The sequence below is a fragment of the Polypterus senegalus genome, chromosome 18, assembly GCF_016835505.1.
Source record: "Polypterus senegalus isolate Bchr_013 chromosome 18, ASM1683550v1, whole genome shotgun sequence".
Classification (NCBI taxonomy): Eukaryota; Metazoa; Chordata; class Cladistia; order Polypteriformes; family Polypteridae; genus Polypterus; species Polypterus senegalus.
In genome coordinates this window covers 37,230,644-37,257,684 of record NC_053171.1, presented here as the reverse complement: position 1 = coordinate 37,257,684, position 27,041 = coordinate 37,230,644, and the positions used below count along the sequence as shown (strand labels likewise).

Below are 27,041 nucleotides of genomic sequence, written 5' to 3'. Positions count from 1 at the left end.
TGTTGCCGCAAGGACAACTAAGAAAACTAGTCTATCTTTCAAGCAAGTAAAATAAAATATTAAGAAGATTTTAATTTTAAGTATATGATTTAGAACTTCCTTAAAATGCAAATAGTGCTTATCTAATGTGTCTAAATATACGATCGTGAAACTGTGTCCATACTTAACAGCATTAAAAAAGGTAGATTGTCTTAATTTATTGAACTTATGTTGTAGCAAAAACTGTTTGCTTATACACATTTATATATTTCTTTTTAATTGTGATCTACTAGAGATATGAATGAGGAGGCATTATTATGGCACAGCAACCTCATCTGTAAACGAATAGCACATAATGTTGTGATGACTGTCACTGGCAGTGTGTATGTCTTGGTTGGAAAGATGAATCCAAGTTCTCTTGAAAGTAAAGGTAAGAGGAGTTATGTACTATAATGTTCAGTATTTCAAGACTGGTGGTTCATTTAGCCTCAGTAGTCTCCAGCACTAACATGCACAACCATTTTCAATGGTTTTAATAGTGCTAGCAGAATCAGTCAAAATATATAACCATAGCTAGAAAGGCTGAAGATGTTGATACTGTATCCTAAAATATTTTAATAGCAAATATGATCAGTATTAAGTTTCTTACAGTATATTCAACAATTGCTAATTTTTTATACATATGTTCAGTTAATTTTAGCAGTATTGTTTCTGACTCTAATTTAAACAGGCAGAACAGCTTTCTAGCTGCACAGCACGAGCATTTATTTATAGGGCCCTATAGAATCCATTTTTTTATTTTCACAAGTTCTGTTTTTTTTTTTTTTTTTTTCTGTTTTTACCTTTTTAATTTTTCCTTGAATCAGATCTTTGGGTTTTTGTTAGTTTTATTTATTTATTTATTTTTAACTAAGAAAATACTAACAGCTACAGCAAAACAAACAATAATGAAATGACACTTCACACTCCTTTTAGTGAAACCGCACGCTAGCAGAACTGAACCTTTTTTTCTAGTTCCATTCATCAGGTAGGAGCCCAAATCCTCCATGGTGCTGTATGCTGAGATTGCAGTAGGACAGTGAGTGTCCTTCAGAATTGTAAGAGTTTTTATTAGTTTGATGCATCCTTCTGAGATGAAGGTTAACTTCACTTTTAGAAAAAAGAAAGAGCTACATGTTTTTAAGGGCTTGGTGTATTTGAGGAAAAGCCTACTCTTCTTCCCAGGTTTCTAGATGGCGAGTTTATAGAAGAGTCAAATGTGGACCTTGTGTGCCTCGTCATCGCGCGGCAAAATATATATTAAATCCAGAAACATCATTGTTAATTTTTAAAAGGGAACCTGTTAACATCCAGTGCTGTTCACTAATAACATTTTTTAATGGGAAAGACTGTTAATACCAGTTAAATACCTGTATAATTTAATAGGTTAAATGATTCACTGTAAATAAATCACATAAAAATCAGAACTGCTTACATAAAAGAATTACCGTACAGCTAAATGTTTACCCACCTATCGCTATGTTGAGAACTATGTGGTGTCGTCTATCACTGGTTTTATAAACTACAATATATATTTTCTTGCCACGATTCTTTTGAAGAATGGCGTCCATATGTTGTTCAAAGACACGGGGTAAATGAGTTTGACAAAGACTGCTCATTTTCTGGTAGCTCGCCTCCTTGTTTACAAAGCTTAATAAAGAAAGGATGCCTCTTTGTCGTTTTTTCGAGAGGTATGTCTGACTCGCATGGACACAAACTGGCTGCTTGCATCTAACGATTTTGTTGTTACCTCTGTTATTACCTGAAGGGGAACACTTTTTGATCTTAATTTCTCCTTGTTTTTGAGATGGGTTTTAGATTCAATGTGGTCATTGCAAGTATCTTTTCGTGTCCAGTCTATGGTATGCTGGCAAAACTTGCAGAAAAGTTGTCCAGATTCGTAAAAATCGGCAGGATATTATTGTGCCCTCAATTTTGCAGTTAAGCTTGTGTTTCTTAGTTGTTTTTTTGGACGTGGTTAGGATATCTGATACTGCTTGCTTCAACATTTCTGTCTTGTTCAGCTAGCTAAATCAAATGCCTTTAATGACGAAACATGCAGAAACAGAGGCAGGAGGGGAGGAAGACCGTGAATGAGACTGAGAAAATAAGTGAAAAAAGCTAACTTTTACAAGTAACAAATTTACACCCGGTCTGTTTGTTTTCAAATAATATTGCATTAGTGCGATGATGTTTTCTGATTGGTACTATTCAGGTCATACAATGATTTCTTCAAAATGTCACATATATTTGTCTCTCTTAGCCCCCCCTGTTGCTGCGCGATGACACCAGAAGGCGTGCGCTGATTCAGTGCTAGTAAGAGCATGCAGGTCGCTGGTTTCTTGTGCTATAACAAGCTTGACCTGGCAGCAATCAACGCACATGTACTGTGCAAGGCATGTACGTGGTCCACTGAGAAAAGTAGAGCGTTCATGGCTCACCTTGTAGAGAGGAACATTCTTTATTCTGCATAGCCTGGAGTCCTGTGCAGACTAGGCAAGATCGGGGGGAAAAAAAATGCGGTCACTGATTACAACCGCAAGAATTAATGAATAATGTTGCATCCGTGCCACAATGTTTTCCGAAATGTACTATAAAATCATAAAATGAATAATTCCAAATATCATTATATACCTATGTCTCTGTTTTTTGTCAGTGCGGATTTGACATCACAGGCCATAAGGCACATACTAATTCAGCATAAGCAGGAACACTCAAAGTTGAATAAAAAACAAATCAAGTAACAAGGAGATACGAATATGGCAGATTCGTCAGTGTTTGTGTTTCAGCTTTTATCCATCCAGATCAGAGAATTTCCATTTCGATTGTCTCAAAACACCACTCATATCTACAGCTATTCCCAGTTTCAGATAAAAAGTAGCAGCTTTGGATCCCTGGGGATGGTAGTATGTATTGTAATCATGACTGAGAGAATAAAATTGAAAAATAAATATACATTTAATACAGTGGCTGTTACAGACGTAAATCAAATGTATGTTTTTATTGTATAATAATATGAGCAACTCACTACTCAAAACGGTAAATATACAAGGCAGTCAGGATCAAACCAGGGGACTCTTGATTATAACAACAATTATATCAACAATTCCTACCGCGGCACCACGGAAGCTATTGTATTGTCCTTGAACCTTTTATGAAAGTGTTTATTTGATCTTTGCACTTCAGGCTTTACATATAATATAGTTTATGTCTACATTTTGTCATATATTACTAAAATATGAAAAACGTTTCAGTTTTAACAATGTATTTTTTGGTTAAGTGAAATGCACTTTTTTTGTTTAAAGACTACGTGCACTTTAGTTTGTATTGTTTAATGTATTTCTTTTTTATTGTGATGGTCACGAATATAAAAACATCTGATTATTTTCAAATTCATTTGTTTCACTGGTTGTTATTTTAATTTGATTATTAATTTTAATCATGTTAATGCAGAGACATCAGGGTGACATTCATAGGTTGACAGACATGAGCAGATGAAGTAAGACATGCAATGGAGCCCAGAACAGGATGTGCAACCACAGGTCGCAGGGATCAAAATAGTCAGGCATGAAATAATCGTGACTAATCGAAAAATAAGTTGTATTATTAGTTGACTACCAAAATAATCATTAGTTGCAGCCCTACCGGACAATTGGTTTGAGAAGAAGTATGAAAAAATATAAGGTTAACACAGAAAAACAGATCACCAATTGAAGCTTTATGAATAATCGATTCGCCATCAATAATTGTTTTGGTAAAGCCATACTCGGTGTAATCCTCCAATTTTATAATTTTTCCGCCACTAGCCATGATTAAATGAACAGTAAAAAAGTAAGAGCGAAGCGAGGGTGACTTATTCAGGCAGGCAGGCGACAGCTCAATAGCTCGAATTTGGATATAAGTGGGTTCTATTTAGTCGCCAGAAATATCTTTGTTAGGAATGTAAGTTGAATTTAGTCTTTAAATTTCTATGGTGAAGAAAAATTTATGCAATGATGACTAAATTTAACTATATAAAGTCAAAACTTGTATATATAAAGTCATTCCCGAATATATAAAATCAAATCTTGATTATATAAAGTCACTGTCGGAATAAATAAAGTCAAAACTTAAATATATAAAGTCAGCGTCGGAATATACAAAGTCAGCGCTGGAATATCCATCCATTTCCCAACCCATTGAATCCGACCACAGGGTCACGGGGGGTCTGCTGGAGCCAATCCCAGCCAACACTGGGCGCAAGGCAGGAACCAATCCTGGGCAGGGCACATGCATCATTTTCAAAACATTAACCGTACAGTGTTTTTTTTTTTTATTTATTTTTCTGAATACGTTTTTGTTAACTTAGTTCAGTTCAGAGTCGTTTCAATCAATAGATTTTGACTTTCACTTTATATATTCAGGAGTGAGTTTATATACTCCGATGTTGACTTTATAAATTCCGACGCTGACTTCATATATTCAGAAACAAGTTTGACTTTATATATACCGATGCGGACTTTATATATTCAAGTTTTGCCTTTATATATTCGGGAATGACTTTATATATTCAAGTTTTGACTTTATATATTCCAGCGATGACTTCATACATTCAAGCTTTGACTGTAGTGTGTGTGTATATATATATATACTAGCAGAATACCCGCGCTTCGCAGCGGAGAAGTGGTGTGTTAAAGAAGGTACGAAAAAGAAAAGAAAAAATTTGAAAAACAACGTAACTTGATTGTTAATGTAATTGTTTTGTCATTGATATGAGTGTTGTTCTCATATCTATCTATCTATCTATCTATCTATATATATATATATATATATGTTGTTCTCATATCTATCTATATATATATATATATATATATATATATATATATATATATATATATATATATATAGATATATATATAGATATATAGATCTATCTATTCAAGCTAGCAGCGTGAGAAGTAGTGTGTTAAAGAAGGAAAGAGAAAGAAAAGGAAACATTTTGAAAATAACGTAACATGATTGTCAATGTAATTGTTTTGTCACTGTTATGAGTGATCAGTGTTGCTGTCATATATATATATATATATATATATATAAATATATATATATATACACACACACACAAACATATATATACATATCTATACATATACACATATATATACACACACACATATATACATACATATATATATCTACATATATATATATATATACATACATATATAAACATATATATACATATACATACATATCTACATATATACACACACAGCTATTTCAGATCAGTGCAATACGCTGCTTGTTAAAACGGATAACTCCCGCTCTTACGTGCAAGTCTGCGTGGATATTATGAACTATCGTATTTGTTCAAGTTCTATTTAAATTTTAAATAGAAGGAATTTTATTTAGTCGACAGAAATATCTTTGGTAGGAATGGTAAAAACAGACAGGAATATTATTCCTGAATAAATCAACTCAAACCTTAAACAACTTATAATATTTTGCTCTCCATAAAAATAAATCTTTATGTCTAAATTATACAAGTTAGAAATAAAGTAAACATTAAAAGAACAAACATTCAAATTTCTTTACTCTTATGTAATTTTATATTTTATAAAAATAAACTTAGATTTTAAATATCCCAAAAGATTTTGCTCTCCATAAAAATATATCCTGTCAAAATTATACAAATTCAAATATGAACATGCTGCATAACAAAACCTGGAAATATAAATAAAATGTGTTCCTTTCAGCAATAACAAATCAAATCATTCAGTTGTCTTTGCTCATATGTCATTTTAGAGCTGGACGCCTGGAATCTTTTTTTGGCCACAGGTTCGTTTCTGTTTGGTTTGAGGTTCTGTGTTGTGGAGATTAACAGGATGGATTGCAGGTGCTCATCAGTGAGGCGAATCCTGTGTGCTGTTTTGTTAGTCTTTATCACTGAGAAGAGCTTCTCACACAGATATGTGCTACCAAACATGCACAAGGTTCGAGCCGCATGTAGACGGACTTTTTTTGTTCTTCAAAGTCACCAAAGCGCCGTGCAAACTCAGTGCGCTCAGTTTATCAGCAAAGTGCGTATTTGGGAACACCGTAGTGACGACTTGGTTTAACATTACTTGGTAACAGGGAAAGTGGGGCAAGTGGTTGTGTCTCCCATAAAAGCAGCCTCAATTGAAATCACTTTGTGATTGTGCATGGGTAAAAACGTCCGCTGAAGTGTCAGATTCTTATTTAATTCTTCTGCTTTCTGTATCTTCTGCATTGCATTCAGGTCTTTCAGGTTACCCTGATGTTTTGTTTTATAGTGCCGTCTTAGATTAAATTCTGTAATTACAGCCACAATAGCTCCACAAATGAGACACACGGGTTCAGTAAACATATACTCAGCCTCCCATCGGTTTTTAAAGGCTCTATTTTCAGAATCAACTTTTCTCTTCAGCATCGTGTGAGCTAGCGTTGCATTATGGGATCTGTAGTTTATTGGGTTACCAGCGCTTCATATACCCGGGCTTTATTAACAATAATACAGTATATAAAATGATCTCGCGGGCCGGATATAATTATACGGGCGGATGTGGCCCTGCCCTTGAGTTTGACACATATGGACTAAATAGAACTTGAAAAGATATATTTTTTCAAATGTGATCGCGCAATTCAGATAGAGTTGACGCGCACTACAGCCTGCATGCCTCAATTAGTCATCCTCACCTCGCCCTTACTTTTTTACCGTTCATCTAATGAATACACTGAGTATGGCTTTACCAAAACAATCATTGATGGCGAATAAAGTATCCATTATTCGAGTATGTAGATCGGGTTATATATATATATACATATATATATACCCGCGTATCGCAGCGGAGAAGTAGTGTGTTAAAAAAGCTAGAAAAAGAATAGGGAACATTTTAAAAATAACGTAACATGACTGTCAATATACAGTATTTGTTTTGTGAGTGTTACTGAGTGTTGCGTCATCAAGGATTTGATTATCATTATTTCTTTCAATCAGGTTTGTATTTGTAGGATGTGTTGTGTTCAAGTTACATTCCGTGTTTGTCAATCGTTGTAAAGATGACAGGTTTCATTCATCGATTCGTTTCTTACTGCATCAATAAACAGCTCGTCTTCTTCTTTATCTGAGACCTGACACACTGCATGCATGGGTTTTTTTTACACTGTCTTCCTTTACCGGGACATTGACTTTTTCCAACGTGTGCTTTGTTTCCGCAGTAGTTGGATTTATGAATATGCTTGTATGTATGAGACGCTTCATATTTTTTGCTGCCTTTTCAATTGTGTAATTCGGTTTTGTTCAGCTCTTTGGAACTGTTGCCTTTTATCTGTGCACTGCGTCAGTTCACGTGAGCCACTCGGTGTACATGCATCGAAGGTTCCCAGCTGTGCTGGTGCCATCTCCTGCTATGTCCATGGCTGTATTTAATGTTACCTTAGTCCTGGCACTTAAAACTTTCTCTCGCAGTTTCGCTGAGTTTGTGTCAAACACCACCCTGACCATCTCAACTTCCTCTCCATAAGCACAGTCCTTCACCCGTGAATATTTACCCGTGGCAGTTTGCTATTGGATTGCCGCTGACGGACGGCCTTATATGGGCAGGCACTAAATTACAAATGCCAGCGGCAGCCTGTCTATGAACTTAAAGTGTAGGTTTACATCGTGCTTTGTTTCCGAAGTAGCAGAACTCATGAATATGGTTGTATATGTCACTCGCTCGCTTCTCATTGTTTCGCTGCCTTCTCAATTATATAATGCATGTTTTCTTGAGCGCTTTTTTGAGGTCTTCCTGGTTTTCTATGTACTGCGTGATTATGTGGAAGGCGTGATGATGTCACACGAAACTCCGCCCCCACAGCGTTGAAGCTCATCTCCATTACAGTAAATGGAGAAAAACTGCTTCCAGTTATGACCATTACGCGTAGAATTTCGATATAAAACCTGCCCAACTTTTGTAAGGAAGCTGTAAGGAATGAACCTGCCAAATTTCAGCCTTCCACCCACACGGGAAGTTGGAGAATTAGTGATGAGTCAGTGAGTGAGTGAGGGCTTTGCCTTTTATTAGTGTATGTATATATATATATGCCAGCAACACCACTCATGACAATGACAAAACAATTACATTGTCAATCATGTTACGTTATTATTAAAATGTTTCCTTTTCTTTTTACTTTTCCGCTGCCAAGCGCGGGTATTTTGCTAAATATATGGGGTGTGAGCAGAGGGGGCTGTTTACACAGTGGCTGTTTGCCTAGAAGATAGGACGCTCCTCTACAAAATGCCGCTTTATCGCGGTACTTCTGTATACCTAAAAGCACGTATTGATTTTTTGATTGTTTCCTTTTCTTAGCGAGCGGTCTCTCTGACATTATCTGCTCTTCATGGTGCTCCTTTGAAGATAAGATATGTTTGCATTCTTTTAATTGTGAGAAAAAACTGCCATCTCTGTCTTGTAAGGAAGAACAGTTTAAACGTTTGACTAAACGGTGTTATTTCATGTCTAGAGGGCTCTAATAATGTTAACAGTGTGGGAGAGTTTATAAGGGCTTAAAATATATAAAAATAACCATACAAATATATGGTTTTTACTTCGCGGATTTTCACCTATCGCGAGTTCTGGAACGCAACCCCCGCGATCGAGGAGGGATTACTGTACTTCTCCGCTGCGAAGCGCGGGTATTCTGCTAGTATGCTATATAAATAAAATTGACATTGATTGTAAATTTTGATGATATGGATATATTAATCCAGTCATTACAAGAACAATGCACTTACTATATTGGATGAAGTAGCCCTTGTTAAATCAAGACTGTTTCCCATGGTTAGGGCATCACCAAGGATAAATGAACCTATTCCTTGTTCTAGGTGTCTGTGTAGAAAGATTGAATGGCTATGTAAAGCCCCTAAACTTGAAGTTCACCGATTACATCTGACAAAGCTGCAGTCTTATTTCAATGATATGATGAAAGAAGCAAGACTGTCAACATAATTTCCTTAAGTAAGAAAAATTATAAGGTGTTTTTTGGCATCGTAAGTAAGTTGATCTCTCCTTTTTCTCCACTGGTGCATGTTTTCTTCAGTAGATTCGAATGCAATGACTTTCTAAAGTTTGTAGAGAAGGTCAAAACGTTTAGAACAAACAAGAATTTTTGCTAATAGTAGTTCAAACTCTATGTTGGATTCATTTCATTGTGTTAGCCTGGAAGATATTGCTTAACTTGGTTGGAAAAATGAGAGACAAATCAAACTCTGGATGTTTTACCCTCATCTTAAAGGTTTTTGACACTATCACCCCTTTCCTAGTTGATGTTATAGATCTGTCGCTTCTATCAGGTTGTGTTCCTAGATATTTTAAAAATGCCATTGTTCAGCCATTGCTCATAAAAAAAGCAAATCTTGATCCAGTTCTAACTTACATTAGATATTAGGTTATAGTTCTTTTATTCCTAGTATTTTAGAAAAGGTTTTTGCCATGCAACTTACAGATTTCTTGAAGTTGAATGAAATATATGGTAAATTTCTGTCTGGTTTTCACAAAATACATTTACAGTAGGTGAATCTGCTCTTAACGTTTCCAATGATTGTAAATGGCCACTGAATTTTATGTCTTGCATTGGATCTCAGTTCAGCATTTGAAACTGTAGATTATCAGATCCTAATTCATAGGTTAAACCAGTTGATTGCTTTTTCAGGTTCTAATTTGGAGTCGTTCGTCATTCTTCAGAATAGGAGATTTTTCTGTTTATGTTGGAAAATTATACTGCTCTGGTGTAGAGTCCTTGGTGTTCATTTTCTCTCTCTGGGACATGTTATTAGTTATTTTAATAATTTTTCTTATAATTGTTAATGTAGATAATGTACAGGTTTATTTTTCCTTTAAACATGATGATCTTGTGTTTTGATCCACATGTTAGATTCTTAATAAAGTCATGATTTTTTTTTTCTCCAATTAAGAAATGTTGCCAAGTTTAGGACTACTATGTTTAGGGCTGAGATGCAGGTGCTTATTCATGCTTTTATTTCCTCTTGTTTGGACCTTTGTAATAGACTTTTTATTTATCTGAACAAATTGTTGAACTGCTTTTAATCAGTCCAAAATTCTGCTGCAAGGCTTTTAACAAGAACAAATAAAGTCTTATATTACTCCTGTTTTAATGGCATTGCATTGACTCCCAATTAATTTTAAAAATAATTTTAAAATTATTGTCCTTGCCTATCATACCATGCATGGCCAAGTTCCCAATTGTGTAGTAGAACGTCTCCAATGCTCACTCTGAGTCATTCTCTTAGATCCTGTAGTCAGGGTCTACTGACTAGCCTCAGGGCTCGAGTAAAGATTTGTGGTAATTGGCTTTCAAGGTGGTAGCTCCAAGTGCTTTGGAAATCACTTCCTCTGGCGCTATGCTCAGAGAACACTGTAAATGCTGTAGTTTTAATAGAGAACTTTTCAATCAGGCATTTGGTTAATTGTTGGTATTATTTATTTTAGCTATTCCAGATAAGTTATGTTTGCAATTTTTTAGGTTTTATAGTTATTGGTTTTATATAGCTACTATATATATGTATTTATTTTTTATGTGAAACATTGTGTGGCTTTATATAGCACCTTTTCATAAACAAAGTTTACTAAGGTTTTACTAATGCAACTTTGAAGAAATTTTGGGAGTGTGTGGCCGACAAACATTCATTTTCCATTGCTTATCTGAAGCCAGGTCATGGAATCCCAAGGCGTTCCCAGCTCATCTGGGAGATATAACCCTCCCAGTGAGCTGGGCGTCTTCCTGGGGACTCCTCCCAGCTGGTCGTGCCCATAAAACCATCTCAGCTTGGCGTCCAGGAAGCATCCATATCAGATGCCCGACCTATCTCAGTTGGTTCCTCTCGATGTGGAGGTGAGGGAGGGTAGGGACCTAGATCGACCGGTAAATTGAGAGCTTCACCTTCCGACTCGGCTCCTTCTTCACCACTACAAATTGTTATAGAGAACATATAACTTGAAAATCACGGACAAGACAAGAGACAAAGCACAGCCCACACCCACTGGAAACAGTGCTGATATTTTTCCAAGCATTTGGACACAACTCACACTGTGATTTAACAGGGGCTAATTGACCCTTATTGGAGGCCCTGTAACCGAATACTCTCCCAGCATCCCCCACTGAATCCGTCGAGGAACAGTCATCTGCCTTCTCTTAGTCCACAAAACATATGTAGACCGATTGGACGTACTCCTGTGCCCCCTCCAGAATCCTCGTGAGTCTCCTGTTTAATACACTGGCATAAGCTTTTCCAGTGAGGCTCAGGAGTTTGATCCTCCGACAGTTAGAGCACACCCTCCTGTCCCCATTTTTAAAAATGGGGACCACCAGCCCTGTCTGCCGCTCCAAATGCTTTCTCCTGATGACCATTTAGCTTCAACCATGACAGCCCAACAATGTCTAGAGCCTTCAGCTATTCTGGGTGGATCTCATCCACCTACGGGACTTCCCACTGTGGAGTTACTTAACTACCTCATAGACCTCCCACAGGGAAAGGGGCAATGATTCCTTATCAGCTTCAGGCTCTGCCGCCGCCTCCTCCTCGACAGAGGGTGTGTCCATCGGGTTCAGGAGCTCCTTAAAGTGTTACTTTCACCTCCAGACAACATCTTCAGTCTGGGTCAGAATTTCTCCACCCTTGCTGAGAACACCCTGCCTTCCATTTCTCAGTCACCTGATGGTTTACCAGAATCTCTTTGAGCACAATCAATATTTGCTGTCCATGGTCTCTCCAAACTCCTCCCACACCCGCGTTTTTGCTTCCCTGACCTCCAAGGCTGCAGGCCTTCTGGCCTGGTACTCTGAACTGGGATTTGGTGCATTGGCCCACATATGGTAGTCAGAGTCCTCTCCCCTGTGATGTTCATCCTCACAGAGGCAGCCCTCTTTCTTTGGGACAAACTCTAACATGGCATCGACAGTATAAGGAATCTATAAGAAGCATGCTCCTGTCCGATGCCTTTCACCCCCAGGCAACTCCAGAGTAAAGGAGAGTCCAGCCTCTTTTTAGGGGTTTGGTTCCAGAACCAAGTGAGTGACCCTCCTGCATAGGATATAATACACTTATGTGCATTTTCCTCCACTCTTGTACGTCACCCTGTGTTTCTCCCTCTTCTTAAAATACAGTAATATGAAAAAGTTTGGGAACCCCTCTTAATTCTTTGGATTTTTGTTTATCATTGGCTGAGCTGTCAAAGTAGCAACTTCCTTTTAATATATGGCATGCCTTATAGAAACAGTAGTATTTCAGCAATGACGTTACGTTTATTGGATTAACAGAAAATTTGCAATATGCATCATAATAGAATTAGACAGGTGCATAAATTTGGGCGCACCAACAGAAATATTACATCAATACTTATTTGAGCCTCTTTTTGCAAATATAACGGCCTCTAGACGCCTCATATAGCCTTTGATTAGTGTCTGGATTCTGGATGAAGGTTTTTTTGACCATTCTTCCATACAAAATCTATCCAGTTAAATTTGATGGGTGGCGAGCATGGACAGCCTGCTTCAAATCATCCCATAGATGTTCGATGTTATTCACGTCAGGGGACTGTGACGGCCATTCCAGAACATTGTACTTCTCCCACTGCATGAATGCCTTTGTAGATTTCAAACTGTGTTTTGGGTCATTGTCTTGTTGGAATATCCAATCCCTGTGTAACTTCAACTTTGTGACTGATGCTTGAACATTATCCTGAAGAATTTGTTGATATTGGGTTGAATTCATCTTACTCTCGACTTTAACAAGGGCCCTAGTTCCTGAGCTAGCCACACAGCCCCACACCATGATGGAACCTCCACCAAATTTGACAGTAGGTAGCAGGTGTTTTTCTTGGAATGTGGTGTTCTTCTGCCATGCAAAGCATTTTTTATGATGACCAAATAACTCAATTTTTGTTTCATCAGTACAAAGCACTTTGTTCCAAAATGAATCTGGCTTGTTTAAATGAGTATTTGCATACAACAAGCGAGTCTGTTTGTGGTGTGAGTGCAGAAAGGGCTTCTTTCTCATCACCCTGCCATACAGATATTCTTTGTGCAAATTGCGCTGAATTGTAGAACGATATACAGATACACCATCTGCAGCAAGGTGTTCTTGCTGGTCTTTGGAGGTAATCTGTTGGTTGTCTATAACCATTCTCACAATTCTGCGCATATGCCACTCCTGTGTGTTTTCTTGGCCTGCCAGACCTAGGTTTAACAGCAACTATGCATGTGGCCTTCCATTGCCTGATTCCATTCCTTTCGGTTGAAACTGACAGTTTAAACTTCTGCGATAGCTTTTTGTAGCCTTCCCATAAACCATGGTACTGAACAATCTTTGTTTGTAGAACTTTTGAGAGTCGCTTTGAGGACCTCATGCTGTCACTCTTCAGAGGAGAGTCAAAGGGACGTACAACTTGAAATTGACCACCTTAAATACCTTTTCTCATGATTGGACACACCTGTCTGAAGTTCAAGGCTTAACGAGCTAATCCAACCAATTTGGTGTTGCAAGTAATCAGTATTGAGCAGTTACATGCATTCAAATCAGCAAATTTACAAGGGTACCGGGCCAAATTAAGACAAAATTGGGCCTGATGCTGCAGCGCAAAAAAGGCCGTTTTTTTCTCGACATTGGTTCATGAGCATTCGACACTCGCCGTACATCTGGGCCTATTTCAGAAATGGGCCTAATGCCGCAGCATCAATAGCACCCACCTTAATCTGGCCCTGCAAGGGTACCCACATATTTGCACAGCCAGTTTTTCACATTTGATTTAATTTCATACAACTAAATACTGCTTCACTAAAAATCTTTGTTCGGAAAACACCGCAGTACTCAGATGTTCCTAGGAAATGAAAGACATACCACTGTTATATTTTTTGTTCAAAGTAGATTAAATTATTATGCAGGCTGAGAGGAGGTCCCAAATATTTTGATATGACTGTACGCATTCACCACAGTCATGTCCTTCCTTTTCACAAAATCCACTACAATCTGACCGTCTTAATTCCTCTCCTTGACACCATAACTACCCATCACCTCCTGATCCCTTCTGTTCCCATCACCAACATGTACAATAAAATCCGCACCAGTTACCACTCTCTCTCCCCTGGGTACATTCTCCACAGCTTCATCCCACTCACTCCAGACATAATCTTTCTCATCCACCAAACACCCAATTTGCAAGGCATATGCACTAATAACGTTCATCACACCTTCAATTTCCAGCTTCATCATCATCACTCTGTCTGGCACTCTTTTTCACCTCCAAAACACTCTTGGCATATTGTTCTTTCAGGATATCCCCTACCCCATTTCTCCTTCTCACACCATGGTAGAATAGTTTGAGCCTGCTGCCAATATACTTGGACTTACTCCCCATCCATCTAGTCTCTTGCACACACAATACATCATCCTTCCTTCTTTCCATTATATTGGCTGACTCTCTCCATTTACCAGTAATACTGACAACATTCAAAGTTCCTATCATCTCTTCCACTCTCCTAACCTTCTCCCTATTTTCCTGCCTCTGGATACACCTTCCCCCTCTTTTCCTTCAGCCAGAAGGTAGTCCAATTTCACCAGGACCCTGCTGATTAACAGTGGTTTTGATGGCTGTCGTTAACCCAGGCCTTGACCGATCTGGTAGAAAAATCTACATTTTTGTCCGCATATTGATCTGGCAAAATTTTACACTGTATTCCCTTCCTGCCATAACCCTCCCCATTTATCCAGCTTTGGACCAACACTAAGAAACACACTGGTTTCATCCTCTGTGGCTGGGTTATTTATGAACAATTTTATCATTGTTTAAAGCAATATAATATATATTATGGATGATTCTCTTAATTTTGGTACTAAAATATGTAAAAAAGAGAGGGTGATTTACATTCAATATTAAATTTCACTTGAACATGGTCATCTACGTACATTCAGTCATGTGATGTAAATGCCTCAGATTTGCCAGTGTCTGTGATTGTGTTACAACACTTATTTGATGTTTAAAGCACTTTGTAACTGGGAAACCTGGACATTTGACAGAGTGTGAGCACTTATTTTACTGTATTTTGCTTAGTCTGCAAATCTCCCTGTAATCTAATATTCATGAGATGAGACACAGTAGGATAACAAAACCAAAAAGATACCCTCATTGATATCAAAATTGTTTTTCGCTTTTGATACCTTCTTGAGTCCATGCCCTTCGAAAATAGTCATCTTGCTCCCTCCTTATTAGGTGAACCTAATTGCACTAAGCTTCTTGGTTTTTAAAATGTCTATTGCCATTAATAGCAATATTGTTATAATGATCCGAATTATGAGCAACTGAATATTTTTGTAATTCATAAAGTACAATATTATTCCATATACAGTATTACATATTCACTTTATTTTTGTAATACAAACATCCATTAATGAGCCAACATTTCAAATTTTGTATGTGCTTTTTTTAAAGTACAAAATATAACGCACAGCAACATAAGTGTTATCAGTTCATTCATCAACACAGAAATGTCTACGTAGGGACACATTTTACAGGTTTTTTCTTTTATATACTATTGAGTTCCTTACGACATAAAATATTTTATGCCTGTAATTCCAATTGCCCTAGTTCTTGCTACCCAGCCATATTATAATAAGCTCTCTGCGGTTTCTCTTGACACCTACGAATTGTGACAATTAAATCAAGCTACCAGTTGGTTCATCACTAGTGACAAAATTTCCACTACAAGGTATTCCAAGTGTAAGTGAATTTGAAAATATAATTGTGTTATTGTATTGATCATGTTATAACCATAGATCTTGACAAGACCTCAGGACTAAAACAGTTCTTTAAAAGAGCTAGAAACATGCTTTTACTGTTGTCCTAAATTTTAAAATGCACTCTTAGCATGTTGGTAATGTGACTTTATTTGTATTCATTAGATACATTTGATTATAATTGGTTACATATTATTTGTGTGTGTGTAGATTTTTTTTTTAATTTGCAGTTTTTTTTTTTTATTTAGGCATATTATAGCTACAACAGCATATCTATCAAATGTCATTTTTTTTTTAATTATATATGCATTTTGATTTGCACATTTTTTCTTTTCTTATAGAGTTTCCCTCATCTTTCCTTAAAACATTTGCTTTCGGATTTCCTGAAAACTGGAAGGTATACTGTGAAAACTACTTTAAAGAGCTCAACAGGTATATTTATTTATTAATAAACTCAATCATTCTAGGATCTTGTTATGCAAATTGGTTTTTGTCCTACTCTTTTCTGTTTTTCTGAGACAACAGAAGTCATTGCCTATTTTATTTCTCTCCACCCCCAGGTCATGTTTCTCCTTTTTAAATAGCTTATGCATTATTCAGTTTTTTTATATATATATATATATATACACACACACATTGTAATCCTTAACATATTTTTACAAAGAATAATCAGTATTACCAACATAAATGCCATCGTCTTTAAATAATGTTTTCCTAAAGCCAAAGTCAACACTCTTTAGTTAAAGGAGTCAGAATTGTGCCTACTCTACAACACATTTCTTGCTCCAAAAGGTTTCAAGCTGTGAATATATTTATTCACTGAAATGTATTTTCTCTTTTTGTAATATTCCAAGTATCGAAAAATTATATAATTGGTGCTTAGCTGTCTGTTTTGTTGAAAGGTGTGTGTATATACAGTTAGGTCCATAAATATTTGGATAGACAACTTTTTTCTAATTTTGGTACTGTATATTACCACAATGGATTTTAAATGAATCAACTCAGATGCAGTTGAAGTGCAGACTTTCAGCTTTAATTCAGTGGGTTGAACAAAAAGATTGCATAAAAATGTGAGGCAACTAAAGCATTTTTTTAACACAATCCCTTTATTTCAGGGGCTCAAAAGTAATTGGACAAATTAAATAACTAGAAATGTTCATTTCTAATACTTGGTTGAAAACCCTTTGCTGGCAAAGCAGCTTGAAGTCTTGAACTCATGGACATCAACAGATGCTGGGTTTCCTCATTTTTAATGCTCTGCCTTTACTGCAGCGGCTTTCGGTTGCTGTTTGTTTTTGGGCCTTTCTGTCTGAAGTTTAGTCTTCAACAAGTGAAATGCATGTTCAGTTGGCTTAAGATCAGATGACTGACTCGGCCATTCAAGAATCTTTCACTTCTTTGCTTTAATAAACTCCTGGGTTGCTTTGGCTGTATGTTTTGGGTCATTGTCCATCTGTATCCTGAAACGCTGCCCAATCAATTTGACTGCATTTAGCGGGATTTGAGCAGACAGTATGTCTCTGAACACCTCAGAATTCATTCGGCTGCTCCTGTCCTGTGTCACATCATCAATAAACACTAGTGTCCCAGTGCCACTGGCAGCCATGCACGCCCAAGCCATAACACTGCCTCCACCGTGTTTTACAGATGATGTGGTTTGCTTTGGATAATGAGCTGCTCCATGCCTTCTCCACACTTTTTTCTTGCCATCCTTCTGGTAGAGGTTGATCTTGGTTTCATCTGTCCAAAGAATGATTTTCCAGAACTGTGCTGGCTTTTTTAGATGTTCTTTAGCAAAGTCCAATCTAGCCTTTCTATTCTTGAGGTTTGTGAGTGGCTTGCACCTTGCAGTGCACCCTCTGTATTTACTTTCCTGCAGTCTTCTCTTTATGGTAGACTTGGATATCGATACGCCTACCCCCTGGAGAGTGTTGTTCACTTGGTTGGCTGTTGTGAAGGGGTTTCTCTTCGCCATGTAAATGATTCCTCGATCATCCACCACTGTTGTCTTCCGTGGACATCCAGGTCTTTTTGCATTGCTGAGTTCACCAGTGCGTGCTTTCTTTCTCAGGATGCACCAAACAGTAGATTTTGCACTCGTAATATTGTAGCAATTTCTTGGATGGGTTTTTTTGGTTTTTGCAGCTTAAGGACGGCTTCTTTCACCTGCATGGAGAGCTCCTTTGACTGCATGTTGTCTGTTCACAGCGAAATCTTCCACATGCAAGCACCACATCTCAAATCAACCCCAAGCCTTTTATCTGCTTAATTGATAATGACATAACAACGGACTTGCCCACACCTGCCTACGAAATAGCGTTTGAGTCAATTGTCCAATTACGTTTGAGCCCCTGAAATGAAGGGATTGTGTTAAAAAATGCTTTAGTTGCCTCATTTTTATGCAATCATTTTGTTCACGCCACTGAATTAAAGCTGAAAGTCTGCACTTCAACTGGATCTGAGTTGTTTAATTTAAAATTCATTATGGTAATGTAGAGAACCAAAATTAGAAAGAAGTTGTCTCTGTCCAAATATTTATGGACCTAACTGTATAATGCTCTCTGTCCACTAACGCAACAAACTGAAAAAGAGACCAGAAACCCTTAGTGGAGTCTTATGCCCACTTTAAAAGATTTGAAGTTAATGGTAATCATGTCAACAGCTCTTGAAGCACAAATGTTGCAAACAAGTGGACCCAGCATTGGTCATGGAACTCCATATTGTTGTAGTACCTTTTACAAAAACATATGCAGGGATAGGCATTCTCTAGGTACTCAAAATGCGTACAGGATTGGCAGTGTGGTAGAAATTTAACATCTTATTAAAATAAGAAACATCATTTCAGTAATCAGGCAAGAGAAAAGCTGTTATTTGTATATTTTAATTACTCCTCAGCAAAATGCCTTAGAGGGAGCATTCTTCAAAAGCAGTCTATTACAGCATGGTCAGAATGATCACAATGGTCTACGAAAACAAAGAATGGAGGTTCATTTTATAAACTACCTAATTTACATACAGTGTCAATCAATGCATACATTTTTACTGTGGTTGGTCCCTTGGTTTACACCCAAATGATTTATATAAAAGAAAAGTTTGTCATATTCTGGTGGTTCTTCTACTTTTGAATTGTGCCACCACCCTTGAAACTTCTGTGCATATACCAATTGTCCATTCTTTTTAGGACATCTGCTGATTTCTTAGTCATCCTTCAGTACGTTTTGTATATTACATCCACCTTTCTTCTGGTACATTATTTACTTAACCATCTCAGTATTTTTCCTAAACCAATTCTTATATTTCAGTGTACATTTTGTTGTTCACTAGTTTTCTAGTGTGCCTGAACAGTTTTCTGGTATTTATTAAGCCTTTATGCTATTTCTTTAAGATGAATGCTGTGTTATCCTAAAATTATTCTTCCACAGCAGCCTCCCATGACAACTGAAATATTTTTACAAAGATGAAAAAGTTGCTTCTTGTGATTGTAAGGCTGTGCTATAGGCTGGAATCTCTATTCCACTACACTGACATAGTCTTTTCCAGGGAGAATAAGAAGTTTTAACCCTCGATACCTGAGGGCCTTTTTTTTTTTTCTTCTTTATGGGGCATTACCAGACATTTTAAATAGATGTGTGAATCTAATGCTTTCAGCAGATTTTCTTGTTGTTTTCTCACGTTTTTGAACCAGTGTTTGCTGATCCAATTTTTCTTCATCTTGTCACGTGCTGTGCTGTGTTTAGTAAAACTATGTCTTTCATATCAATATTGTGGTCTGTAAGCAGATGTTGCCAAAAAATGAAAACCTTCCTTCAACATTTACTTAAACCAGTAATGTAATCTTTGTGGAGTTAGTGAAAGACTACATCAGAATGTATCTGTTAAGGTACAAATTAAGTAAATGTTGTAAAGGTTATTCCCACAGTTTTTATATATAAAAAATATTTGAAAGGAAAGTGTGAGAGAGATGTTTGTTTTGGGTATAAATCATTCCATATTATGTTTTTCTTGCATTTTTAACCTCGTTCCAAATTTTGAATCTAGCAAATCTGGTTTTAATACTGCATAGCATAATTTAGTGTGCATGGATGGTGTATTTGTCTTTCCTCAAAATTCTAACTTTAGAAATGAATGAGTTCTAACATGTACCTTAAATCATACTTCCTTAATGCATAATATTTAAAATACAGATAAAACATATCCTGTTTGTGTTTAGTGTACTTGTTATAGACTTGCCTCTGATCAACAACTAGTCAGGAACGTATGTAATGCAACTTTGTAATGACTAAATGCTAAAGTTTTTCGGTTTATTCAAAAAGCAGGCATTATCTGTCTAGTATATGCAAAACTGTCATACAGTGAATGAGTAAAAATATTTTGTTTGTGTTCATTATGTTTCTTGTATAACCAAAATAAGGGGTTTTTTTTTGTTTGTTTGTTTTTTGTTAGGTCTAAGTCCAAAGTGTCTAAAGGAAGGAAGGTAAAAACTAAGGTTGAGTGCAAACATAATTCAGAGACAGAAAGTTTGTTCCAGAAATGTAAGAAATATTTGAGAACCTCCCCTATTACTGACAATCCTTCATTAACTTTTAAAATTTTGTTTGACAGTTTTGTGTTTTAAATATTTTTAAGGCTTATTTGCTCCGCTAATGTTGTACAGTATGTTAACCTAGATTCCTGTTGTAATGTTTTTCCTGCTGAGCTTCTAAATTTCTATTTTTCTTATTCAAATAGCTGTTCAATCTCCTAATGCCACATTTTCACTGGAGACAATGAAAGTAACCCGTAGTGGTAGACGAATCAAACCTCCACTTGAATATTGGAGAGGACAGAGGATAATAATTGACAGAGACTTTAACGTAAGATTGGATAATGGCCATGTCAATTATTTAAATATGGAAGAAACTCAAGATGTATGTATTTTTCTCTTTTTAAATTCAATTTGATTGTTGTGATTGTCAACCTTTTATAATGACAAATTTAGGTAATTTGTGAAAAAGAATGCAAGACATTTTGAGAGAAAATGCATCAATCACATTTCTAAGGAATTAGATGAAGATTTCATATATTCTGAGATATTTTACCGTCTTTTTTATTTGTATTTACTTTTTTGTTTGTTTGTTTCAGCATTCTTGATAATTATTGTTGGTGTATCATCACAAGCATATTTTTAGCCTTTGCTACACTGTGCAGATTATTACCAGAGAGGTCATATAAATAGCTTAGAGCCTTGCGAACAGTATGTGCTGGCACTGCAATTCTCCACATCGTTAATATGCCACATAGTTAATAAATATGTGAATGAGTCCTAAACAATTTCTTTTAGTTCATCTAAATTAAATGTGGCCTTTCCACGTGCGAAAATGAATTTCCCCACTTTTTATATATAAACCCACAGTGCTCTTCTGCAGTTGTTGATCAGCAAATTTTGGTCATGTGTTATTTGCGGCAGGTTTATTGTGTTTGCCCTTGCTCATTGAATTATTTACTGATAATTTGGCTGGTTTAGGAGATTTTTTTTTTTTAATTTTATTTTCCTCTGCTCCCCATAATGCTTGGTAAGGCCAATGCGACATCCCCCGGAGATGTAACAGCCAACACTGGATGGGACTATCCCCCATCAGACTTTGTGGGACTTGGTTAGTTGCCAAACAGATAAGTAAATAATGCAGATTCTCAAAATTTTATGAAACATACATCATAAATAACTAGTTATTTGTTTTTTATCAAATGTATAGGTCGATCTACGAGTTCCACGTCAGTATAAGTGGAGGTGTATGCCCTATGCATGTATAATTAGTGACATGGAGATAACAAAACAAATATTGATGGAGCCTGGTGCGCCCCCAAACAAAAGAGACTCTGAAATAATAACTAAAAGTTTATTGCTATTTACAAGACGTTTCTATCTTTGTGATAACAGAAAAAGTACAAAGCATCAGCACAGGCAGTTTGGAGAGCCTTCAAAAAAACAGAACAAGCCAGCAGCTTTAATCATGATACATCTATTTGAATTTTCTGCCTTTTAAAAGACCTATGGATATTTTTATGACTTTTGAGTGCGAGGTCGACATTTCCACTTTGTTTTGATGAAATATGATTGTGCATCTGTTAACTGCGCTTCTTTGATCTCGCAGAGGCAAGGTGGTGTACAACAGCAGCATTTATTTATATAGCACATTTTCATACAAGTGATGTAGCTCAAAGTGCTTTACAAGATGAAGAAAGACTAAAAAGCCAAACTATATAAAAAATAAAATAGGGCAGTACTAATTAACATAGAATAAAAGGTCAGATGGCCAGGGAGAACAGAAAAAACAAAAAAGAAAACTGTAGACTACCGTAGAAAAATAAAATCTGCAGGGGTTACGAGACCGCCCCTCTAGACATTCTTCCATCCATCCATCCATTCTCTTCCGCTTATCCGAGGTCGGGTCGCGGGGGTAGCAGCTTAAGCAGAGAGGCCCAGACTTCCCTCTCCCCGGCCACTTCTTCCAGCTCTTCCGGAGAATCCCAATGCTCCCAGGCCAGCCGGGAGACATAGTCCCTCCAGCGTGTCCTGGGTCTTCCCCGGGGCCTCCTCCCGTTGGACGTGCCCGAACACCTCACCAGGGAGGCGCCCAGGAGGCATCCTGATCAGATGCCCGAGCCACCTCATCTGACTCCTCTCGATGCGGAGGAGCAGCGGCTCTACTCTGAGCCCCTCCCGGATGACTGAGCTTCTCACCCTATCTTTAAGGGAAAGCCCAGACACCCTGCGGAGGAAACTCATTTCAGCCGCTTGTATTCGCGATCTTGTTCTTTCGGTCACTACCCATAGCTCATGACCATAGGTGAGGGTAGGAACGTAGATCGACTGGTAAATTGAGAGCTTTGCCTTACGGCTCAGCTCCTTTTTCACCACGACAGACCGATGCAGAGCCCGCATCACTGCGGATGCCGCACCGATCCGCCTGTCGATCTCACGCTCCATTCTTCCCTCACTCGTGAACAAGACCCCGAGATACTTGAACTCCTCCACTTGGGGCAGGATCTCTCCCCAACCCTGAGAGGGCACTCCACCCTTTTCGGCTGAGGACCATGCTCGGATTTGGAGGTGCTGATTCTCATCCCAGCCGCTTCACACTCAGCTGCGAACCGATCCAGAGAGAGCTGAAGATCACGGCCTGATGAAGCAAACAGGACAACATCATCTGCAAAAGCAGTGACCCAATCCTGAGTCCACCAAACCGACCCCTTCAACACCCTGGCTGCGCCTAGAAATTCTGTCCATAAAAGTTATGAACAGAATCGGTGACAAAGGGCAGCCCTGGCGGAGTCCAACTCTCACTGGAAACGGGCTCGACTTACTGCGGCAATGCGGACCAAGCTCTGACACGGTTGTACAGAGACCGAACAGCTCTTATCAGGGGTCCGTACCCCATACTCCCGAGCACCCCCACAGGATTCCCGAGGGACACGGTCGAATGCCTTTTCCAAGTCCACAAAACACATGTAGACCGGTCGGGCAAACTCCCATGCACCCTCCAGGACTCTGCTAAGGGTGAAGAGCTGGTCCACTGTTCGCGACCAGGACGAAAACCACACTGTTCCTCCTGAATCCGAGGTTCACTATCCGACGGACCCTCCTCTCCAGAACCCCGAATAGACTTTTCCAGGGAGGCTGAGGAGTGTGATCCCTCTATAGTTGGAACACACCCTCCGTCCCCTTTTAAAGAGGGGACCACCACCCCGGTCTGCCAATCCAGAGGCACTGTCCCGATGTCCATGCGATGTTGCAGAGACGTGTCAACCAAGACAGTCCTACAACATCCAGAGCCTTAAGGAACTCCGGCGATCTCATCCACCCCGGGCCCTGCCACCAAGGAGTTTTTGACCACCTCGGTGACTTCAGTCCCAGAGATGGGAGAGCCCACCTCAGAGTCCCCAGGCTCTGCTTCCTCATTGGAAGGCATGTTAGTGGGATTGAGGAGGTCTTCAAGTACTCCTCCCACCCACAACGCCCGAAGTCGAGGTCAGCAGCGCACCATCCCCACCATATACGGTGTTGACACTGCACTGCTTCCCTCCTGAGACGCCGGACGGTGGACCAGAATCTCCTCGGCCGTCCAAAGTCGCTCTCCATGGCCTCCAAACTCCTCCCATGCCCGAAGTTTTGCCTCAGCAACAACGAAGCCGCGTTCGCTTGGCCTGCCGGTACCTATCAGCTGCCTCCAGAGACCCACAGGACAAAAAGTCCTATAGGACTCCTTCTTCAGCTTGACGGCATCCCTCACCGGTGTCCACCAACGGGTTCGGGATTGCCGCCACGACAGGCACCACCACCTTGCGGCCACAGCTCCGTCAGCCGCCTCAACAATAGAGGCACGGAACATGGCCCATTCGACTCAATGTCCCCACCTCCCTCGGGACGGGTTGAAGTTCTGCCGGAGGTGGGAGTTGAAGCTACTTCTGACAGGGGACTCTGCCAGCCGCTCCCAGCAGACCCTCACAACACGCTTGGGCCTACCAGGTCTGACCGCATCTTCCCCACCATCGAAGCCAACTCACCACCAGGTGGTGATCAGTTGACAGCTCGCCCCTCTCTTCACCCGAGTGTCCAAGACATATGGCCGCAAGTCCGGCGACACGACCACAAAGTCGATCATCGACCTGAGGCCTAGGGTGTCCTGGTGCCAAGTGCACATATGAACACCCTTATGCTTGAACATGGTGTTCGTATGGACAATCCATGACGAGCACAGAAGTCCAATAACAAAACACCGCCGGTTCAGATCGGGGCCATTCCTCCCAATCACGCCCTTCCAGGTCTCACTGTCATTGCCCACGGAGCATTGAAGTCTCCCAGCAAAACGAGGGAATCCCCAGAAGGTATGCCCTCTAGCAACCCTCCAGAGACTCCAAAAGGGTGGATACTCCAAACTGCTGTTGGCATACGCACAAACAACAGTCAGGACCCTTCCCCACCCGGCGGAGGGAGGCCACCCTCTCGCCCACCGGGTAAACCCCAATGCACAGGCTCCAGTGGGGGCAATAAGTATGCCCACACCTGCTCGGCGCCTCTCACCGGGGGCAACTCCAGAGTGGTAGAGAGTCCAGCCCCTCTCAAGGAGATTGGTTCCAGAGTCCAAGCTGTGCGCCGAGGTGAGTCCGACTATATCTAGCCGAACCTCTCGACCTCGCGCACTAGCTCAGGCTCCTTCCCCTTCAGAGAGGTGACATTCCACGTCCCAAGAGCCAGTTTCTGTAGCCGAGGATCAGACCGCCAAGGTCCCCGCCTTCGGCCACCACCCAACTCACACTGCACCCAACCTCCTTGGCCCCTCCCATAGGTGGTGAGCCCATGGGGAGGAGGACCCACGTTACCTCTTCGGGCTGTGCCCGCCGAGCCCCATGGGTGCAGGCCCGCCACCAGGCTCGCCATCGAGCCCCACCTCCAGGCCTGGCTCCAGAGGGGCCCGTGACCCGTCCGGCAAGGGAAAACGTCGTCCAAAGGTTTCACTCATCATTGGAGGTTTGTTGAACCGCTCTTTGTCTCATCCCTCACCTAGGCCCAGTTTGCCTTGGTGGCCCTACCAGGCATAAAGCCCCGGACAACATAGCTCCTAGGATCATTGGGACACGCAAACCCCTCCACCACGATAAGGTGACGGTTCAAGGAGGAGCTCTAGACATTCTACCTAACATAAATGACCTCAATTAGTCCTCATGATATTCAGGGTTCACATGGAAGAACTTGATGATGATGGGTGTAGTGGTTGGCACTGCTGCCGCACAGGTCACTTTTTTGGCGACAATAATCGGACCAGTATAGTTGGCAGATGTTGTTTCCGTAGCAGTCAGGCACACTTGAAAAATAATTGCACCATTAAAATCCAGTCAAATATATTTCAGTTAGTCCTTCCCCATTGACTTCAATGCATTTCGCAGAGTTTGACAATATTTGCAAAAACTTCCGTGATTTCTGCGAACAAAGTGGAGTTTGCCCATCACCACTGGTGTTTTGTGGATTCCCAGTGGGATCTTGATGTTAATATACCACAGGGATCTGTCAAAAGTGTGAACATATCCTCAACAGAACTTTATTTCTAATACAAATGGCAAACAGATGGTTGCTTTTTAAACAACATTAGATAACATGCTGAAATACAAGAAAAGCACACATGCATTAACTTTTCATAAAAGGGCATGTTTCTACTTTCTTGTAAACAGCTAAATTTTCATTTGAAGCAAATAAATTTCTCTCTCTCTTTGTATAGGGTGGTCCAGATCTTATTATTCAATTTTCATTATGCTATAGCTTAAGTTTATTACATAGAAAATCGCCTGAAAAATCCCGGACCATTGAGAAGTGTGCAAACTGACGACATGAAAAATTGTCTTTGCACCGAATTGGAATTGTCCCCGCATAAATCAAAGTCATCCAGACAATCTGGATCTGCATAATTAGATCTGGACCTCCCTATACATGTATGTGTGTGCATATACAGTATCTCACAAACATGAGTACACCCCTCACATTTTTGTAAATATTTTATTATATCTTTTCATGGGACAACACTGAATATATGACACTTTGATACAATCTAAAGTAGTAAAAAGTGTAAATTTGCTGTTCCCTCAAAATAACTCAACACATAGCCATTAATGTCTAATCCGCTGGCAACAAAAGTGAGTACGCCTCTAAGTGAAAAATGTCTAAATTATGACCACCATTATTTACCAGCACTGCCTTAACTCTCTTGGGCATGTGGTTCACTAGAGCTTCACAAGTTGACACTGGAATCCTCTTCCACTCCTCTGTGATGACATCACAGAGCTAGTGGATGTTAGATACCTTATGCTCCTCCACCTTCCTTTTGAGGATGCCCCACAGATGCTGAATAGGGTTTAGGTGTGGAGACATGCTTGGCCAGTCCAGCTCCTTTATCCTCAGTTTCTTTAGCAAGGCAGTGGTCGTCTTCGAGGTGTTTTTGGGGTTATGTTGGAATACTGCCCTGCGGCCCAGTTTCCAAAGGGAGGAGATCATGCTGTGCTTTAGTATGTCACAGTACATGTTGGCATTCATTTTTCCCTCGATGAACTATAGCTCCCCAGTGCTGGCAGCACTCATGCAGCCCCAAACCATGACACTCCCACCACTATGCTTGACTGTAAGCAAGATATACTTGTCTTTTTACTTCTCACCTGGTTGCCTTCCCACACACTTGACACCATCTGAACCAAATAAGTTTATCTT

At 39.4% G+C, this 27,041-nt stretch overlaps 1 protein-coding gene across 2 annotated transcripts in view; it reads left to right on the top strand.

Annotated features, from left to right (window-relative positions):
* The window catches only part of mis18bp1 (MIS18 binding protein 1), a 55,875-nt gene that overhangs the window by 15,766 nt on the left and 13,068 nt on the right, over nt 1-27,041 (top strand). For both annotated transcript variants that reach the window (XM_039741552.1, XM_039741553.1), the window contains exons 8-11: nt 273-409; nt 16,150-16,240; nt 20,252-20,340; nt 20,537-20,715. In XM_039741552.1, the coding sequence (XP_039597486.1) occupies nt 273-409; nt 16,150-16,240; nt 20,252-20,340; nt 20,537-20,715 (496 nt within the window). The remainder of the gene's footprint in view (nt 1-272; nt 410-16,149; nt 16,241-20,251; nt 20,341-20,536; nt 20,716-27,041) is intronic.